At 42.2% G+C, this 22,447-nt stretch overlaps 1 protein-coding gene across 1 annotated transcript in view; it reads left to right on the plus strand.

Annotated features, from left to right (window-relative positions):
- Positions 1-20,428, plus strand: part of PNPLA8 (patatin like domain 8, phospholipase A2) — a 125,224-nt gene extending 104,796 nt beyond the window's left edge. The window contains exon 10 of the mRNA XM_073619908.1: positions 11,899-20,428. Coding sequence (XP_073476009.1) covers positions 11,899-12,173 — 275 coding nt within the window. The 3' untranslated portion in view covers positions 12,174-20,428. The remainder of the gene's footprint in view (positions 1-11,898) is intronic.
- The last annotated feature ends 2,019 nt before the right edge of the window (positions 20,429-22,447 follow it).

The raw sequence follows: 22,447 nt of genomic DNA on the forward strand, positions 1-22,447 counted from the left end.
TCGGGCAAAAACATATGAAAGAAATCAATCTCTGAGAAATTTTGGGTGTTGTTCTGCACACCTGGCAGTGCTGTGAACGGGGGAATAATTGGTGATGCCGAGTTGGAAGGCAGCCATGTTGGGTTGGCAAGACCATCTGGCATGTATGTAGAGGCCCTGGCTCTTGGGGGGGGGGGGGTGACACTGCAGTAGTTGGATTGGAATTTCCTGTGCTGGTACTCAGGCGTAATGTGGCAGGGCTGGTACTGGGTCTGGGCATTTGTTCCTGGGACCTATCGCCGGCGGCAGCGCTGGTACTGGGCATTTGTTCCCGGGGCCTAACGCTGTCGGCAGCGATGGTACTGGGCCTGGGAATTTGTTCCTGGGGCCTATTGGTGGTGGCAGTGCTGGTACTGGGCCTGGGAGTATAATCCTGGTTTCCAGAGTGCCGTGCCCTTTTGGGAAGGGACCCATTCTTCCTCTGAATCATTTGCCGATTCACTATTTGGTTCAAATGCCGAATTTGAGTCAGAATCAGAATTGGAATCTGATGAGAACTCCCCATTGCTCTCATCAGTCATGGAGAGGATCTGGAACGCCTCCTCGCTGCTGTATACTCTTTTGGACATGACGCAGTGTGACAGGTGGCAGGTGACGGTCACTGATGGGCTGTGCGATGGGTGGCAGCTGACATTCACTGATCGGTGATGATGGTGTGACAGGCGATGGTCACTGATGGGTGACGGGCTACGGACAGTGATGGGTGATGGGTGATGGCTGGCAGTCACTAAAGGGTGACAGGTGATCGGTGATGGCTGACGGCCACTGATGGGTGACAGGTGATGGGTAACGGGTGATGGCTGGCGGTCACTGATGGGTGATGGCTGGCCGTCACTGATGGGTGACGGGTGATGACTGGCGGTCACTGATGGGTGACGGGAGATGGCTGGCGGTCACTGATTTGTGACAGGTGCACCGCTGACGTTCACTGATGACAGTCCCTTATGTGACAGGTGCACTTTATTGGGTGACTGTGGTGACTGTTGGGTGACAGATGACAATTGGGGGGGGCGATGGGACAGGTGTGGTGTTGGTGCAGACACTACAGAACACAGATCGGTAACTCACTTCTTCTGGCTCTTCTCTCCTCACACTGGAAACGGTGTGTGAGGAGAGAAGAGCTGGTAACAGCTAGTTACCGCTCTGTGTTTACATTTATGATCGGCTGTGAATGGATCACAGTCGATCACGTGGGTAAACAGCCGGCCAATGGCTGTTTACCGGCGTCGGTGACGAGTAGTGTTCCCGGGAACACTCCGCCACCGACGTGCACACGCAGCGCGCTCGCGATCCCGCGCATGCGCTGTGCACAATGGGGTGGACCTATCTGTGATCGGCCGTGACTTCATCAGGGCCGATCACGTGGTAAACAGTCATATCCAATGGCTGTTCACCCCCCTCGGTGGCGAGCGGTGTCTCCGTGACACGCCACCACCGAAGGAACAGGGATGCGCGCACGCGATTGCGTGCATTGCCTGTTTAAATGGGAGGCCGTCATATGACGCCCTCCCGCAACGAGAGCCGCGCCGCCTGGCCATCAATTGACAGCCAGCGGTCGGCAAGCAGTTGAGTGTATTTGTACTATTATAGACCATAGGCTGTTCAGTTTGCTAGGCATTTTGCTTGTTATAGATATTTGTCAGTCTTGTATTGTATTCCTAATATTGTAATAGTTTTGTATGTACAGCATCTTTGTATAGTAAAAGCACATTTACACACTGCAGAAATCTCAGCTTCCCTGCTTATACCACAGAGTAACCTTGCTAGATAGACATAAGCAAAACAGTTTAAATTCAATTTTTCACATTTTTAATTATGTTTTAGCGCTGCTACAATTTTTTCTTATTTTATATAGTGTGTGGCTGCTTACCTTTTTTATTTTTTTTTATATCTCATGTTTTGCAGTAGCGCAGTATTTTTCTTACTTTTTATGTTTGTGTATATATATATATATATATATATATATATATATATATATATATATATATATATATATATATATATATATATATATATATATATACATGGTGATACATGATCGCATAAAGATACATGGTTGCATAAAGATGCATGTTTTGACATGTTTGTATAAATATACATGGTGATACATAGTCGCATAAGGATGCATGTTTAGACATGTTTGCTTAAATATACATGTTTGCTTAAATATACATGGTTGCATAAAGATACATGATCGCATAAAGATACATGATCGCATAAAGATTCATAGTTGCCTAAAGATACATGTTTATACATGTTTGCTTAAATATACATGGTTATACATGATCGTATAAGGATACATGGTTGCATAAAGATTCATGTTAATACATGTCTGCATAGATACGTGTTGCGTAATGTTGCATAAACACGTTTCATAAACGCATGCTTTCTTATTGCGTAAATGCTTGTTTCCATGAGCACATATTGCATGGATACATATTTACAGGAACGCACGCGTTCATATTTTGCCTAAATACATAGTTGCATAAGCACATGCTTCCATAAACGCATGCTTCCATAGATGCATATTGCTTAAACACATGCTGGCATGGCTTCATTTGTCCTGCATACGTATGTTTATTTACATTAAGCTGTATACATATGTACTTGTTTTCCTGGAACTACATACATTTGCCTGGGGCTACATGTATATGTTCCATACCTCATACAGCATGTAACTTGGACAGTCCTGCCTGACAGGCCATTCTTGTGTCCTTGGGACTTGAATTGATCTTGACTGTCCTTGCAAAGGCCACTTTTTGAACCAATCAGGGGATTCTGTTTGTCCTTTTATCTCAGAAGTTGGCTTCTTTGGTTGCTATCACTTCACGAAGTGGAGTGTCAGAGTTGGTGGCTCATTCATGCAAGGAGCCATTCTTGGTCTCGCATCATAAGGTGATGTTGTGTCCTCATCCATTTTTATTGCCTAAAGTGGTTTCTAGTTTTCACTTGAATCAGGACAGTGTCTTTTTGCCTTTTTATTTTTCTCCCAATCCACAGTCGGCAGGAGAAAGTTTGCTACCTACTCTAGAGGTAGTTTACACACACAGGGTCTACTTGAGTTGTCGGCACAAGTCAGGAATCCTGGTTTGTGCTGCCAGAAGAGCCCAGGAATCCAGGTCGAATATTTAGCAGTGGATCTGCCAGTTTATCAATGATGCCTATGGTGTAAATGGCAAAAACGTATTTTTTTTCTGGGGAGAGATTCTCTACCAGATGTGGAAGTATCTTGGGCTATCCATCATCGGGTGTCAGTGGCCCAGGTGTACAAGACCACTATCTGGTCTTTTGTTTATACATCTACAGGATTTTTAGCAGGTGAATGTCAATAACATAGAAGATACTGTTATTTCCCATACTCGTAAAGATGAACCATAGTGGCTGAAATACAGCATGAAAAGCAAATTGCTAATTTTCCAATTTAAATACCATGCGATAAAATTGCCTACTCATCGGACATAGTTGACCCTAGTTCTCGGTGTCGGAACATCGTGAGGAGGGACTTGGGGATTGGTGGGCTCTTTCCTACTAATGGTCACGGAGACCACTAAGCCTGATTTGACTCCTGTTGCCATAAGGGGCAACTACGTCCGGTGAGTAGGCAATTTTATCACATGGTATTTCATCGGAAAATTTGTCATTTGCTGTTCATGCTGTACTTCATCCATTACGGTTGTTCTTTATGAGGACGTTTTACACCGAGAGGACTTCTTTTTAGTGGATGTCACTTTTTCTGTTTGCAGAGATATTTCACATATTTTGGACTTTTTTCACATGAATTGTATTGTATTTATATTTCATCATCTATTTTTATCCTATTTAAATGTATCCTCATGCACAGGGCACTTTTTGATTAATATTAGACTAGCGCTGTTTTTTCACATGGAGTCACTCCAGTGGATCACTTAATAAAATTGGAGTCACCCTAGTGGACCGTTTAACACTTTAATTACTTGTTTGTATGTCACAGCAGCTGTCCCTTTTAGCACTTTAGATTTCAATTTTAATTATTGGCACATGTGTATATACTTTTGGTATATTTTCTCATTTACCATACTTTATGAAGTATACAGAGCAGCAGAGGACAGCTATGTGAAACATATTAGGGTCCTTTCACACTGTGGCGGTTTGCAGGCACTATTGCGCTAATAATAGCGCCTGCAAACCGACCCGAAAGTGCCGCTGCTTTCATTCCAGTGTGAAAGCCCCGAGGGCTTTCACACTGGAGCGGTGCGCTAGCAGGACGGGAAAAAAAGTCCTGCTAGCAGCATCTTCGGATCGGTGAAGGAGCGGAGTGTATACCACTCCTTCACCACTCCTGCCCATTGAAATCAATGGGACGGCGCGGCTATACCGCCGGCAAAGTGCCTCTGCAGAGGCGCTTTGCGGAGGTTTTAACCCTTTCTCGGCCACTAGCAGGGGAGTAAAAACGCCCCGCTATCGGCCGCATACCGACGGTAAAGCGCCGCTAACAATAGCGGCGCTTTACCGCCGACGCCGCCCCCGCCCCAGTGTGAAAGGGCCTTTTTACTGTGATAGCCTAAAATATGTCTAAAAAGTGCATTCTGTCCTATGAATCTTTCAAGTAAAACATGCCTTCTTAAGTTAATTCATTATTTTTGCTGCATTGCTTGCCTATGTTACAGTTCTAATAGCGCACCTATAGCTGGAGAAAACCACATTTCACAATGTTAACACGTGGAAGATTTGGTCACACATACTAAGCTTTGTAACTATAAAGGATTCTATGTGAATTCACCCAGTAAATAATTTAGTGTCATTCACCCCAAATGACATTTTACAGCATTTGCTTGACATGCCCTATTTATCATAATAATGTGGCAGATGGTTGTGTCATTTAACAGCTGTTGAATGACACAAGTACAGTAAGCTATCAAACTGCTTTTACGCCTGCTAGTGAAAGTGCCAGCTGGGGTGCTCTATAGTGCTGAAAGTGGACATTTGGACAGGTATCCCAATAGGCAGGGGGCAGTAAGCATGCAGTTACCCTGCTATGTTGGTGTATTGGAGGGTGCTTTTAGAAGGATTCCCCAAAAAGACAAGAGGCACCAGGCGCTTCAGCACTCCAAAGGACAAGGGGTGCTAACAACAGAAAGGAGTTATATTTCACCTAGTTTCCCCTTGGCTTGAGGGCAATTAGATGGTCTGCCCTTGCCTGGCGAACTGGTTTAACCACTTCATTACCAGGCACTTTCCCCCCTTCCTGCCCAGGCCAATTTTCAGCTTTCAACGCTGTCACTTTGTAAATGACAATTGCGCGGTCATGCAACACTGTACCCAAACTAAATTTTTATCATTTTGTTGCCACAAATAGATCTTTCTTTTGGTGGTATTTGATCACCTTTGCGTTTATTTTTTGCGCTATAAACAAAAAAAGACTGACAATTTTGAAAAAAAAATGTTTTGTCTTCGTTTCTGTTATACATTTTTTTAAATAAGTACGTTTTCTCCTTTACTGATGGGCACTGATGATGGGCACTGAAAGGCTGCAGTGATGGACACTGATGGGCGGCACTGATGGGCATCACTGTGTAAAGGTGGCACTGGCAAGCATTACTGATGGGCACTGATTGGCATCATTTTTGGGAACAGATTGGCATCCCTGGTGGCCATGGGTGGCATACCTGGTGGTAATCGGTGGTGGGGAACCCTGGGGTCCAGGGTGGGCATGCTCGGGGGCAGCGCTGATAATCAGTCAGTGCAGACACACACACACACCCCCCCCCCCCCGTCAGGAGAGCAGCCGATCGTCTCTCTTCTACTCACGTCTACTCTTCTGTCAGACGCAAGTCAGAAAAAGCCGATACACCACTCTTCTTGTTTACACCGCGATCAGCTGTGATTGGACACAGCTGATCACGTGGTAAAGAGCCTCCATCAGACACTCTTTACTGTGATTGGTGTTGCGGTGTGTCAGACTGACAGGCCACACCACTGTTTGTCACGCTGCATGCCCCCACGGGCACACACCGGCTGTTATCCTAAAAGATGTCATATGATGTCCAGTCAGGGTAACCGAACCACTGCCCGGCTGTCATTTTGCTAAAGGGCTGAGCGGGAAGTGGTTAAGGGGCCCTTTGTACCCCTAACCAATTCACTCCGTGAACAGGTATGACATGTAAATTAATGGAAAAAACAACACCTATTAAAAAAAAAAGTCTTTGTGTAAATGTCATTGATATTTACTTTTCAAGTTCCAGAAATGTTGAAAAGTGTCCCACAGTAGGTCTCCTTCAGTACTGGGTTCTCAAAAGGGGGAGTGTGTGTTCTGTCGCTTTACATTTCAACCTCTGGATCAAGAAAAAATGGGGATCCCAGCAGTGGCATGCTTTTAACGTCTGCAGGGAACTATGAGGAGGCATCTCCCTGGAGTTCCTGCTGGGACATCAATGGCAATATTTGGGCTCAGTCCAAATATGGACAAGCGCATTGCCCATATTTGGACTAGTACCAAATATGGACTGGGAGATACAACCTGCCAGCACTCCCTCCAGGGTGTCAGGGATACTAAAGATCCCAGTACCTTTCAGCATCGGGGCTCTAGTGCTTTGGAAGGGGAATGTTGTCCAAAGAATTGTAGGGTGAATGTTTTTGGTAAATTGGCCACCAGTCTTTTATAAATATACTCTTCAATCTCTCAGGATGTGGGAGACATTTGTTTTTTGAATATTTATATATTTACCGGCTTTTTTGTTATGGTCCTGTAAAGATTATCATCTAGATCAGAGGACTCCAACTATGGCCGTCCAGTTGTTCAGGAGCTACAATTCCCATCATGCCTAGTCATGTCTGTGAATTTCAGAGTTTTACAATGCCTCATGGGACGTGTAGTTCTGCAACAGCCCGAGGGCCGTAGTTTGGAGCCTCTTCTTTAATGACCTTGGGGTCATTGGTACATCGTCGAACCCCGTTGAAATTAATGCTGCAACCACTATAGTTGTGTCCCATCCTACCACATTGAGATTTGAGATTGGGATGCATGTTATGGTCAATTATGTATGTTCTGTTTAGGAAAAGTAACCTTGAACCAATCAAATGTAATTTTTTTTTTTTTTTTAAGCACATACAACTTTAATATTGCTACAATATTTTTATTACTCCTAAAAATCAGGTAATATCATTGTAGCAATCATATCGAAAATATGTTGTGTTTTGTACAGAAAATCACTGACATTTAAATGATGTCATATAACAAGCATGTTAATATCCAGGCATGTTTTTTTTTTTTTCAGTGGATTCCATTTTGACTGTTTCAGTGTTTCAGGCTAACAATAAGAGTGATGTTGAAGCTATTTTTAATCTGCTGATGTCCTGTCCTGCCAGCTCAGCATATTCAGAAGTTGAGTGGATTGCAGTTCTGAGCATGGCCAATATTTAATTCGCCTGAAATCTTACTCCAGTACGCATTGCAGAGCTGAATCAGGACTCTGCACTTTGGCTTTTAATAAGTGTTTTGTTTTTTTTTGTTTTTTTCATATCACCAGGGGAGCATATAGATTCAGTAAAGCACATGTTTAATGCATTAAGTGCAAACAGAAAACTAGTAATGATTGATGCACTGAAGTGTTCTTAATTCAATGTGGGCTGGGCCCAAAGCAGACTAAACAAATGGCAGGTTATGGGTGGAAGGGTGAAATCTAGATGAAAGCTCTACCTGACAGACAGAAAAGAGTCTGGCAAGTGCTTTGGGCCAAGCTGAGCAATTTTGGGTGAACAAAACCTTTAACCACTTGAAGATCAGGCTTTTTCTGGCACTTTTTGTTTACAAGTGTAAATTAGTATTTTTTGCTAGAAAATTACTTCTAGCCCCCAAACATTATCCCTAGGGAATAAAATAGTGGGCTTTACAATTTTATGTTACACGGTATTTGCACAGTGTTTTTTCAAACAGTTTTTTGGGGAAAAAATGTTTAAAATACACTTTTTTCAATTTTAATGCAAAAAAAACAATGTTTTTGTAAAATATAAAAGATGATGTCACGCCGAGTAAATAGATACCAAACATGTCAAGCTTTAAAATTGTGCACACCCATACAATGGCGGCAAACTACGTAAATTGTACTTTCCATAGAAAAAGCTTTAAAAGCCTTTACAGGTTACCACTTTAGATGTACAGAAGAGGTCTAGTGCTAGAATTACTGCCCATGATCTGACATTCGTGGTGATTCCTCACGTGTGTTGGAAGATCGCAGTTTGTGTGTGTTCGGGACCTACGCACTGATTCGCCTTTGCACGCTAGCACAGAGGGGGAGGGGGACGGGGACACTTTTTTTTTTTTTTAGTTATTCATTTATATAATTTTTTGATTTTTTCACTGTTGCTTTAAAAAAAATTTGGATCACCTTTATTGCTGTCACACGGAATGAAAACATCTCTTGTAACAGCAATAGGCACGTGACGGGAACTCTTTATGAAGGGATCTGGGGTCAACAAGACACCAAATCTCTCCTTTGCACTTGAAAGCATTAAAAACGACAAGATCAGCATCTTTGAATACTTTCGATTTTTTTTTTTTTTAAACTGGCGCCTTTAACCACTTGCCGCCCGCCCACCTTCAGATGACGGCAAGGCGGTGCGGCTCCCGTTCTGGGTGGACCTCATATGACTGCTTCCCAGAACAACTGCTCTCACGGGCCCCCGGGGGCGTGCAGCACCTCAATCGCGGCTGCGCCGTGTTGCTAAGACAGTGTGCAACCCCCATCTTAGTAAAGAGCTGCGGCGGCGGCTCTTTAACCATGTGATCGGCTGTGTCCAATCACAGCCGGTCACATGTAAACACAGAGATGCCGGTAATCGGCGCTCCTCGCCTCACACTGACAGAGTGTGAGGAGAGGAGAGCCGATCAGCGGCATCTCCTCCCAGGAGACAGCTAGGTATGTAATCAATTACAATTAAGTGCCCACCAGTGCCAGCAATAATTACCCACCACTGCCAGCAATCAGTGCAAACCAGTGCCCACAATTGCCACCAATCTGTGCCCACAAGTGCCAGCAATCAGTGGCTACTAGTGATGCCAGTCAGGGCTGGCCTTCAGTGCTGCCCATCAATGCTCATCACTGCTGCCCATCAATGCCACCCATCAGTGCTGCATTTCCGTGCCGTCCTATCTGTGCCCACCAGTGCCGCCTATCTGTGCCCAGTGCCACCCATCAGTGCCACCTATCAGTGCCCATAAGTGTGACATATTCGTGCCTCATCAGTGCCACCTAATCAGTGCCCATAAGTGCCACCTCATCAGTGCAGCCTATCAGTGCCGCCTCATCAGCGCCCATCAGTGAAGGAGAAAAATTAATTCCGTTTCTGTCAGTAAATTTTGTAAAGAAGAAAACCCTTTTTTTTTTTTTTTTTTTTTTTTTTTTTTTTTTTTTTTTTTCAAAAGTTTTTTTTTTTTTTAGAAAAAAAAAAAAAAAACCCAGGAGTGATTAAATATCACCAAAAGAAAGCTCTATTTTTGTGAAGAAAATTATAACAATTTCACATGGTTACAGTGTAGCATGACCCCGCAATTGTTATTCAAATCGTGACCGCGCTGAAAAATGGTCTGGGCAGGAAGGGGGTGTAAGTGCCATGTATTGAGGTGGTTAAGATTGCACTAAACCGGAAGTGATGTCATGACGGTGCTTTCAGGTTACTACATTCGAGACCCGATCAAAGCCAATCCGGCTTTCTTCGGGTCTCCGGCCAGTCTGCAGATGTGCCTGCTGGTCGCTTGAGTCTCCCGGTGGGACTGCTGGGTCCAGGCGAGTGGTTGAAGGAGATTGGGGGGGGTTACGTCTCCTCCTGCTGCTTGTGATAACAATGATCAATTATTAGTACAAGAGAGCTGACCGATGGCTCTAAAAAAAAAAAAAAAAAAAAAAAACGGTACCAGGGTCCAGTACAACCACTTGAAGTCAAATGACATACAGGTACGTGAGGTGTTCTAATCCAGCTCCCCTCCTATCTAGAACAAAAAAAAAAAAAAGTTTTGCCTTTAGTTATACTTTAAATGATTAAAGGTAAAACCTCCACTTTTTAAATGTGTTCTTTAGGAGCGCAGTGTGACTCACTATGTTAAAGCCTAAGTTTATGCAAAAAAAAAAATCAGCACAAAGGACATTACTTATGATCAATAAGTAATGCTGGCTAGTCCTTTAGTAGAAATCATCTTCCTCTGATTACCACCCCAGTGGTCAATGGAGCCGGCAGAGCTGCAACAGGCACCCATCAAAAGTGCCGCCCAACCATGCCCGCCCTTTTCACTCAGCTCCTCCATTCATAGAAGGCATTCTACAGTGTCTATGAATGAAACACAATCTGTGAATGGGGGATGGGCAGATGATTGACCGGTAATTTAGGAAAATAGAATATTGGGACTTTAGATCAGATGATTGACAGATCTGCCCCTTCCATTCATAGATCACATAAGTAATTAAAATGAGGTTGTGTGTTATTGGCTTTAATATTTAACCAATTGCCAACCGCGCTATATCTGGATGACAGCTACAGAGTGGACAGCTAGTTCTGGGAGACAGTCATATGACATCCTCACATGATCGTGCCCGCTGCAGGGCACAGGCGGTGCGCTCTATGATCAGTGTCCAGAGGACACTGCCGATCACAGATTGAGGTAAAGAGCCAATCAGCGGGTCTTTACCATGTGATCAGCTGCGTCCAATCACAGCGGATCATGGATGTAAATAGAAGCCAGTTATTGGCACTCCTTTCCTTATGCTGACAGCATAAGGAGAGGAGAAGAGTGCCGATAACCAGCTTCTCTAAAAGGGACACTGATGATCAGGGCATTAATTATCAGTGCACTCTCTGCAGTGCTATCCAGTGCTGCCAATCTGTGCCCACCAGTGCTGCCAGTCAGTTCCCATCAGTGCCTCTTTACCAGTGCCGCCTACCAGTGCTCCCTAACAGTGCAATCTAATCAGTGCCTCCTCATCAGTGCAGCCTCATCAGCACAAATTAGTGAAGGCGAAACATTACCTATTTGCAAAATTTTATAACAAACTATTAAAGCGTTTTGTTTTTTTTTCTTCAAAATTTTATTCTATTCATTTATTTAGCAAAAAATAAAAAAACTCAATGGTGATTAAATAACACTAAAAGAAAGCTCTATTTGTGTGAAAAAAATGATAAAAATTTAGTTTGGGTACAATGTTGCATGGCACACAGCGCTAAAAGCTGAAAATTGGCCTGGTCAGGAAAGGGGTAAAAGTGCCCAGTAAGGAAGTGGTTAATTGGTCATTATTGGGTATAAACAAAGCTAGATGAATATGTTTTGTTCATAGTGAGATGTTTTCTTATCTGTGCCAGAAAAATGACAACTACCTGTGATTTACTAAGTTTGTTCACTGTACAATGTTCTTGAATGTTGCCTAAGTTATGTACTTAAAGGCTCCATTCACACGAGTGTTTTTTATAAGCTCAAAAAATGCTAGAAAAAAACACTGGATGAAAAATGCTGATAATAGCATTTTTGTGTCAGCTTCTAGTAGTTTTTAGGAGCGTTAGCATTTTATTTGCATTTTTACAGTACATGAGGAAAAAAAAATGCTCAAAATAAGCTTTTAGTAGCGTTTAGCGTTTTTTTTCTGCTGGGAAAACACTCCCAAAAACTCAACAAAAACCATCTTTTTTTCTGCTCCTAAAGGCTGAAGCTCAAAAAACACTAATAGCCTAAAGTAGTGTGCATGGACACAAAGGATAACACTATTTAACTTCTAGGAGTAGAAAAAAAAATGCTAATAACAGCTTCTAGAAGCCTAAAAAAAAGCTGGTGTGCATGGAGCCTGCATGATAAGTGTAGGAACTAACTCTGATGTTAATGTTTTGTTTCCCAAAAAACAGAGGTACATAGAATGCTGGATGCCCTGCTGCCACCAGACACCTACTTCCGTTTCAATCCAGTCATGAATGAAGATGTACCACTGGACGAAAACCGCAAGGAAAAGCTTAACCAACTGCAGTCAGACGGCCAGCAATATCTAGATCGCAATGAAGAGAAACTTAAAAAAGCTGCCAAGGTGCTGAAACAAGAAAGATCAACATTTCAGTATATTTCTGACTGGGTTAAATTAAAATCGGTCATGTGTGAAGGCCCACCTCTCTTTTCTAAACTCTAAATCTTCATCTATAACAAAGATGCTTGTCCATGAGCCGATCTCTAGCTTCCTGTCCATGATAAACGGCACCAACTGATAGGGGCCCTATTATATAGCACATTATCAAGGTGCTGTTTACATAATCTCTGATAGCCGGAAGGTAAAGGGATCACTGAGCGGGTTACTCTAATGACTGATGCCTAGATATAATTTGAAGGGAAAGACGGGATATCATTACTTTTACATTTAAAGCATATTTTCAACACTGTGTTTCAGAGGAAATAGGTGTATATATTGTATATACTGACTAGCTGACTTTTATTATATTTTTATTGATTCATTGGACTCATGCAGCTTGATTATTTATTTAAAACATGTTATTGATTCCTTTTATGTGTGTGTTGTGAATAAGTACCAAGCAAAAGCACATTCTTGGAATTTCCGTCCTCACTTTTAGTACTACTTTTCTAAGCCCAAAGTGGGGAAAGAAGCATTGAAGACTCCATCATAATGCCGGCCTTTCATCTACTAAGAAAGAACTTTAAATTGTTGAACATCCAAATTATGCAAACCATTTTTTTTTTTTACACAAAATGTTGTATAAAATGTAGCTTCATCTCCAGATCATTCCTTTTGTCAATCAGTCGGGATGAGGACTTTACAAAGGGGGGTCATCCAGTCTGCCCATCAGAAAGTTTCGTCCAACTCACTTGAGTCAGCTGTACTCTGCTTAGGGAAATAGCTGGGGCTTATGTAAACTACTGGACAATTGCAATGCTTTGTACATTTTCTATGTATACCGGCTCAAACTTTTTAAAATGTACTGCATGCTGATCATATGGAAGCACATGAACATATTTTGTGTGAGTTGTATCTACATTTGTTCTTGGCTTCCTGGATGAGAGCATTGACCTGAGGTATCTGCAGGAACATAATAATAATAACCCTTCATTGCACCCCTCCAAAAAAAAAAAAAAATCTGCATCCAATAGTGCAGACAGATTAGTGACAGAAGAAATATGAGTAGTTGATGCGGGATATAGAGTAAAGGGTAACTAAAGCTTCCTTTTTTTTAAACAAACATGTCATACTTGCCTCCTATGTGCAGTTGGTTTTGCACAGAGTGGCCCCGATTCTCCTCTTCTGGGGTCCCTCAGCAGTGCTCCTGGCTCCTCTTCTCGAGTGCCCTATTGGAGAGCCGCTCTCCCTCGGGGCACTTGTGTGGGTGCGCTCCTGAGTCCTGCTGCTGCGTCCATTGACACAGACAAGCCCCCCTCCCCCGACTCCCACGTCATTGGATTTGATTGACAGCAGTGGGAGCCAATGGCTGCGCTGCTATCAATCTGTCCAATCAGGACCCGAGACACCGGCTGGAGCTGGTGTGCTCGTCACTGCAAAAGCCGGGTTCAGGTAAGTAAAAAGGGGGGCTCTGGAGGGCTGCTGCATCACAGGAGGTTTTTCACCTTAATGCTTTAGAATGCATAAGGTGAAAAACCTCAAGGGTTTACAACCCATTTAATGCTTTGTATATTCGCCTTTTAAATAAACCTGCCTCTTTCCAGTAAGGCAGTTTTGACAGGTGGTAGGATGGCATTTATATACAGTTATACCTTGAAAATGTTTAGCTTTCAACTTAGTGTGTGTTTAAATTTTGTTACCATCCAGCTGCAAAGGTTCAAGTTCAAGTGGTTTAAAGACTAAACATTTTTTACCTTAAAGCAGAGCTCCACCCAAAAGTGGAAGTTCCGCTTTAAGCACTCCTTACCCCCTGACATGCCACATTTGCAATGTCAATTTTTTTGGGGGGGGGGAGCAGGTGCCTAGTTTTCACAGGTACCCAGCTCCCACTTCTACTCGGCCCCCTAGGCGACTCAAGCGGAAGTTATCCTCTTCCCCTCCCTGCAATCTTCTGGGACACGTCACAGGTCCCAGGAGATCACCCGGCCATTGAGGAGGCACAGCTGCCACAGCAGGTGCCCACACTTGCGATGCCGGGGAGAGACGAGGGTTCGGGCGGCTGCATCGATGAACCGTGGGACAGAGGTGAGTGTGTGTTTATTAAAAGTCAGCAGCTACACATTTTGTAGCGGCTGATTATTAATAAACTCAAAAATGTCTGGAACTCCACTTTGGTACATTCCCTGCGTTAAGGTAAACAAATGTCTAGGTAGCAATATCACCTCCCTCATCCCCCCTATACTTACCTGAGCCCTCACTCAATCCAGCACTGTGCCCGTTTTGTATTGGCTCTCTCAGTCAAATCTTGTGACATAGGAGCAGGGGGCTGAGCCAATCCACACTATCTGTGTCTATGGACACAGGCAGCACGGCTCGAGATCGAGCCCGTAGGTGTGCCACAATAGGAAGAAGCAAAGCGGCTTCCTATGGTGGCAGACAAAGAAGAGGAGGAGCCAGGAGTGCCAGTGAAGGACCCCATAAGAGGAGGATTAAGGGTACTCTGTGCAATTCCATTGCACAAAGCAGGTAAGCATAGCATGTTTTGTTTTTAAAAAAAAAAACACGTTATAATCACTTTAATGCACCAATGAAGTACACACTACTATATTTACTGTAGTTGGGATGGAATATTTTTCACCAAGTAGTGCTATGTTGGAATCTTTCATTTTAAATTACAGGATAACCCTAACTAATCTTAAAAATATTCCCTTCCCCTCCCTACACCTATGCTGACTAACCTGTATAAAAAAGATTTGTAAACGTACCTATTTTCAGCCTGCTCCAGTCACGTGATATGGCTTCCATGTGTTAGCTAGTGAAGACTATAGAAGAGAGGAGGGGATGCTGACAATAGCCTATGGATGATGTCACCGCTCCCAAACACTGCCAGCCGTTGTCAAGCGCTTTCTCCTCTCCCCTGCAGCTGACACGGGAGTTAACGTGACCAGACTGGAGGGGCCTGATAATAGGTCAGGATACGTGTTAGGCGGGTGGTTGGAGCATTTTTAAGACTAGTTGGCTTTATCCTAGAAGTATTGAAATAATAAAGTTCCCTAAGTGCCCTTTTGATTTTTTTTTGTTGTTAGCAAAATTATAGGTAATAACATAATTTTTTTATGAGTTTTGCAACCTCTCTATTTGCTGGAGAAACAAATATTCCTGTATTTTACTGCCCAACTATGTAGTTAATAAACTATTGTAATGTCTAAAAGTAAAATTATATTTTTGTGCTCTATATATCCTTGGTTTGATGAATAACCCAAAGACTGCAAATCTTAACTTACATGTGTGCTAGTCTTCCTAAGATAATGATTAAGGATGTTGAACCTGTAAAATATTATCCTTTCCTAGAAACTAGCCTGCCTAATTTCCTGCTTTAACTTTTAATACATATTTTCAGAAAATGCTTGTTTTTCTTTAAAGCAACTCAGTAATGTCTAAGCCAGTGTTTCTCAACTCCAGTCCTCAGGGCGCCCCAACAGGTCTTGTTTTCAGGATTTCCCTCAGATGAAATGCTGTGGTAATTACTAAGGCAGTGAAACTGATCAAATCACCTGTGCAAAATAATAGTGAAGCCTGAAAACATGACCTGTTGGGGCGCCTTGAGGACTGGAGTTGAGAAACATTGGTCCAAGCCGACACCCCACTGTGTCACAAGGTACGGGTATCCTTGCCAGTAATTTTAGATAGCACAACAGTTTAAATACACCTGCCAGCCACAAATCTAAAAATCCTGCTTAAAAGTCGATGCTACCAGTCATCTTTACTATCTACTGAGGTGCTCTAATCGGACAAAGGGGTGGTGGTTGAGTGTGGCTTAACTTGGGAAGTTTAGCCTAGCAGTTGGGAATCTCAAACTTAGTAACAAAGGGAAGACCGTTTTAGGTAATAAAGAAAGTACTTATAAAGGTCATTTTATTTTTTAAGGTTTAAAATGGCTGATAGAATTGCTTTAAAAACCCAACTCCAGGTACAAGTCCCACCCTAATAGGAACCAGCCCTGCACTGTATAAAAAAAAAAAAACAAATATTTTATATTCATAGAAGAAGTGATATTTTTTTCTTTGGCTGCCAGGAGCAGCACACACATCCTTTCAGACCCAACTTTTAGAATAAGGCCCCTTTCACACGGACTATCCAATCGGTTCCATCTGTTGGTTTTTCAGGTGTACCTGATCGGACCCTCAAGTCTCGACTATGGAGTGGCGGATGTTAGCGGACACATATGCGCTGACACCTGCCGCCATTCGATCTGATCCTGTCCGCCAAAAACAGATGGGTGGTGGTCCTATTCCCCATCCGTTCATTGGATTGGATGGAAACGGACATGGCGTTCTGTTTCCATCCAATTGCCTAATAGAGGAAAGTGGGACTGTGTCTGCTCTGCTCAGCGGAGCAGACACGAACCTGTCATCCGCCTGCTCAGCGGAAAGATCCCCCGCTGAGAAACTGGATTCTGCTTAGCGGAGGCGGCCATGTGAAAGGGGCCTAAAGCTGAACTCCAGACAGATGTAGGACACTAATTAAGGTAGCTCTTTAACAATCAATAGATTTTTTTTTTTTTGTAATACAAGCAGTGTTAGTACCTGAATCTGTATCAGCTTCTTACAGTCTACTGTACAGTCTATACGGCAGAGCCCAGAGAGGGAGAAGCAGTACGAGGAACCAATCGGGTATGCTCCACTGCAAGGAAGTAAGGAATGGCAGAAAGATGAGCCAATTAATTTTCTGCTTCTCCTTTTGCTGTTCAATCACAGGATAGAAGTACAGAGTAAAAGTGAACAGCAGCAAAACACATCAGGTCAACTTCCCTGCTTGACAGGGCTGTGCTGTGGGGCAGAGCTCTATAAACATCAGGACTAGATGGACAGAAATATAATTTATTTGGCATGTACTGTAAAAAGCTAATATATGTACTGTATATCGCTTGTTTTTAGCTGTTTGCCTGGAGTTCAGCTTTAAATGTTTTTTGGCAAAGTGTTTCTTATTTCAGATCCCCTCAAATGATGTACTGTGTTTATAAATTTGCCACAAAACCAATAGATTTTTTACCCTGTATTATTTTCTGGTTTTGCTTGTAAGGAACAATGATGATTTTCTTGGTCTGACTGTTTCACTGATATGTGAAAAACAAATAAAGGAACCAAATAAAAGCTTCATTTCCTATGGTGAACATGTTAAAGGCTATTTTCTGCGTTTATGAGGCTCTTCAAGCCATTTGATGGCTACTTGTGAGCAGGGGATTTAATTCCTGGTTGGGGGTTACTTCATTTGGAATTCTATGGTTTTATTTGAGGCAGTTTTATTAACAGAGGTTTGCATTTCTTGCCAAACATTTTACAAGCAGCCGGAGCCTTAAAGCCTCAAGCCATTTGAAATCCCTTTCTGTCCTGATCCTCGAACAAAATCAGCACTGCTCGGCGATTCACAGGGATCTTTGTAATACTGTTCATGAATTCAAAGCTTCTTCTGATTGGCTGAGGCAGAGTTTGTGACATCACCCACCTGATCAGAGAATAAAAAGCTTCCTGTGAAGAGCTGATCACCTCTCAGTTTGACTCTATTTTGTTCTGGGAGTGAAACGGGAAGTTCTCTTCCCACTGCAGGAACATGGTGCTGTATACTGTATGTAGCTAAAGCACCCAGAAAGCGCACCTCTTTATGCAGTTAATTTATTTGGGCCATTTTGTCCCAAACAAACAATTGAAAGGAGCATTAAACGTGGAGTCTGTTTTCCCCACTAACTATTGTGTTCATATGAGCTCTGAGATCACATGAGCGTGATTGTTGATGCCTAGTGAAACAGAAGGGGTAACATAAACCAATACCTCCAGCACTAACTTTTTTGCGGGAAAGACAAAATCAGTTATCTCACATTTTCCAGCATCTTTAATATATAGAAAAGAAGAAAAGATTGATCACACACTTAATGCTGTAGAAATTTCTTTGTCATGAGCCAGACAAAATTGCAATGATGATCAGTTGACGCGTTTCACGCGAAAAGAACCGTGCTTGTTCACAATCTTTAATATTCATTTTCCCTGAAATCTGTCAGCTGGGCTTCTCAGTTTGAAGATGGCTGTAGACGTGAGGATCATCATCTACTGCAGCCACAATGAATCACTGTGTGACAATCATCATATGTGTATGCTTACCAGTCAGTGGTATTAAACCCAAAAGCAAAAATGTAATACATTTCAGTTAACCAATCCTTGAATGTGGTGGCAGCATTAGTTTTCTTTTTTTTAGTCTTTTCTCCCCTTTGATTTCACCTGGTGATCTGTCCAGTAACACGATTCCGGTCTTAACCGCTTGCCGACTGGCTCACGCCGATATACGTTGGCAAAGTGGCACGGGTGCGCAAAACAACGTACCCGTATGTCATTGGTGGCTAGCTTGCGCTGCGCCAGCGGCACACGCAGTGGGAGCGTGCCCGCGGGTCCCACGGACTCGATGTCCGTCGGTGGCCCGCGATCGTGACACAGAGACAGAACGGGGAGATGCCTATGTAAACAAGGCATTTCCCTGTTCTGTCTCGCAACATGACCAGTGATCGGGAGCAGTGATCTCTGTTATGTTCTAGTGAGCCCATCCCCCCTACAGTTAGAATACGCCCAGGGAACACACTTAACCCCTTGATCGCCCCCTAGTGTTTAACTGCTTCCCTGCCAGTGACATTTACACAGTAATCAGTGCATTTTTATAGCACTGATCGCTGTATAAATGCTAATGGTCTCAAAATAGTGTCAAAAGTGTCTGGTTTGTCAATCACAATATCACAGTTACAATACAAATCACAGATCGCCGCCATTACTAGTAAAAAAAAAAAAAAATCATAAAAATGCCATAAATCTATCCCCTATTTTGTAGACGCGATAACCTTTGCGCAAACCAATCAATATATACGCTTATTGCGATTTTTTTTTTTTTTTTTTTTACCAAAAATATGTAGAAGAATACATATCGGCCTAAACTGAGGAAGAAATTAGTTTTTTTATATATTTTTGGGGGGATATTTATTATAGAAAAAAAGTAAAAAATATAAATATTTTTTTTTTTTTCAAAATGTTCACTCTCTTTTTGTTTATAGCGCAAAAAAAAAAACCCGCAGAAGTGATCAAATACCACCAAAAGAAAGCTCTGTTTGTGGGGAAAAAAGGACGTCAATTTTGTTAGGGTACAATGTCGCACGACCATGCAATTGTCAGTTAAAGTGACACAGTGCTGTATTGCAAAAAAGGGCTTGGTCAGGAAGGGGGTGAGTCCTTCCGGGGCTGAAGTGGTTAAATTGTTACTAAACCCACAGCAGTAAAATCAGTCTGTATATGCAGTAAAGCATGCTTGTCTTACTTACTGTGGAACCTGGGGTGAATCCTCCAAGGTGGATCCTCCGCATTGTGTAATAAGGTTGTTTGATCCTGTCTTCTCTGATCCTCCCCTTCTTCCACAGACCCCAATCCATCTCCTGACAGTACAGAGCCTTGGGGGCACTCTGCACATGATCAGCTTGGTGTGTATTGCTAAAGCGTTTTTTTTTTTTTTTTGTTCTTGGGAGTGTGAATGCGATCAGCACAGGTCCAATCTGCACTGTCCAGAAAGAGGGTCAGGGGTCCTGCAGCCTTGTAGGACAGTCAGACCAGAATGAAAACTCCCCCTCCAAGCTTTAACCAGACACTGATAGAAATCACAAGACTGCTCTACCTGCTGATGAAAAAAAAGGTATTTAGCAGTTTATATTTACTAAAATGATTACTGTGGGAGACCAGATATAGTGAATGCAGGGTCCTGGGTTTAGTAACACTTTAAGGTATTTCCACTCTGGATGAAAGAGATGAGACTCATTTATCAGCATCATGGCCAACCTAGGCAGAGAGTAGTGTTAGATGGACTTAACAAAAAAATTAGGTCATACTCCAGCTAACACTTTTTAAGCAGTTACAGCGGCAGTTTTTTTTTCTTTTTGGACTATTTTTATGAATTAATAAAAGCTGACTATTGTAAGCACCCATGTCAGTAGTAAATGGTGTGCCTCAACCCTCTAACTGATTATTTTGCTGGACAGCTCGGTCTGTTAAAGGAAATTGGAAAATAACAGACTTGCTGGAAGGATCGCCATTTTTTTTTTCCTTTTTAGGTTTAACACCACTTTAAATAAGTTTACTATATTCACAATTAACTGTAATACAATGGGATACATTTTTTTTACAGGATTTGCATTGGCTTTGTTGCTGGTTGCCATTTTCATATTTCTATGGTAGTGTACATTCTTAATATGAAATATTGTCCATGTGTTCAATAAAATGCAAGATGTTTTACTAGATGCGTGTCACACTTTATTTAAAGTTATATTTTTATGTGTGTATGTATGCTTCAAGAAGTACTTTTTGCTTGTGTTTTTCTTTCTGGTTGTGCTGTGTTTTGAATAGCGCATATTTTAACCTCTTGTCGACCTCCCGCCTGTAATGCGACCGTTGTAGGCAATGCGACATAACTGCACATCGCTGCCTACTGCTGGGTTTAGGGCACGCCTGCGCACCCCCCTGAGCACACGCTGTGATTGTACACAGCAGGAGCCTGTCACCAAGTCCCAGCCAATGGTTCACAGCCGGGACCTGCTGATTGGCTGTGTACAGTCACAGCCCAGAGCTCTGTGTTGATAAATACAAATGTACTAATCCCACCGCACACGAACTGTTGAAATGGCTGTACATCTAAGTGGGTGCTATAGTGAGCACCGGATTGGAACCGTTTAAAGTCAAAACAAAAAATGTCACCAGCACGCCAGGGATCTCCAAAATGGGTCGAAAGCTTTATTAGCGATCATATTGTTACAGCAGAAAGCCACGTTTCAGAGCCACGAAGATGATGTCACATGCCTGATGAAGAGGTCCTGAGTGGCTCCGAAACATTGCTTTCTGCTGTAACGATGTAATGGCTAATAAAGCTTTCGACCCATTTTGGAGATCCCTGGTGTGCTGGTGACATTTTTTTGTTCTGTGTTGACAGTTTATAATATTATCACTGTATTAATGCCACTGATGATGTCAGTGTCAGTTAGTGTCAGATTTAACACCGCATCTCAGTCCCATTATAAGTCGCTGATCAGCGCCATTAGTAGTATAAAAAAAAAATTCCAGTATAATATATACTATAGTTTGTAGGAGCTATAACTTTGATGCAAACCAGTCAAAATACACTTATTCAGAATACATTTCGGCTAACATTTATGAAGAAATTCGATTTTTTTTTTTTTATTTGTTGGATGTTTTATAGCAAAAAGTAGAAAATATTGTTTTGTTTTTTTTCAAAATGTTTGGTCTTTTTTCCTCTTTATATGGCAAAAAAAAACACTAGTGATCAAATACCACAAAAATAAAGCTCTATTTGTGTAAAAAAAAAAAAAAAATTATACAAATTTTGTTTGAGTATAGCAAGGTATGAGCATTAAAGTAGCGCAGCGCCAAATATCAAAAAATTGCCTGGTCATGAAGGGATTAAGGCTTTCAGAGCATAAGTGGTTAAAGAAATCATGTTTCCATACATTGTTCTATTTCCAATATTAAACTTTATTTTATATAGCACCTTTAAAGCTCTGTTCACACTGCTGCGGTTTGGGATCTGACTTGTGAGACCCCAAGTCGCGAGACCTAAAATCCCAGGTTAGTCAATGAGAGCTGTCTTAATTAGCACTACTGAAGTCGCTCTGACTTTTGAAAAGGTTCCTGTACTACTTTAAGGCCTCCAAGTCAGATCCTCATCTATATTAATGTGATTTGGATCTGACATTGCAGGAAGATTACCCCCAGGCATTCCCTGAAAGTTGCTTCAAAGTCGCATCAAGTAGTACTGAATTCGCCAGGAAGTCACCTGGTGAAGTCGCACAGCTTTCAGGTCACGGCAGTGTGAACCGAGCCTTTTAGGTAGCTTCTCAAAGTGCTTTACAAAGACGAGAGAAACAAAATCACAAGAAATACAATGGATAAAGTAAAAGAAAAAAGGGACAATTATGTGAAAGTTTTTAGATTTGATTTGACTGAGATGACTGTAAGCTGATAAAAGTTCAGACAGATAATAGGGTGCCAAGCCATGAAAAGCCTTATACGTGAGCAAGCAGGGGCGGATCCAGAGTCTAGTCTCGGGAGGGGCACTGCCAGAAAATACCTTTTTTTTTTTTTTTTTTTTTTTTTTTTTGCGGGCAATTTACCGGCGAAACGGCTGGTGTTGGCGTTTCAATCATCACGGCAATCTGGTTATTATGGTGTCAGGATGATTGAAGCGCATTATTTCTATTCTTACATTGTAATATAAAATTAAATAGTTCAACTCACCATAATGCA

This window comes from Aquarana catesbeiana, linkage group LG03 (genome assembly GCF_042186555.1).
Source record: "Aquarana catesbeiana isolate 2022-GZ linkage group LG03, ASM4218655v1, whole genome shotgun sequence".
Classification (NCBI taxonomy): Eukaryota; Metazoa; Chordata; class Amphibia; order Anura; family Ranidae; genus Aquarana; species Aquarana catesbeiana.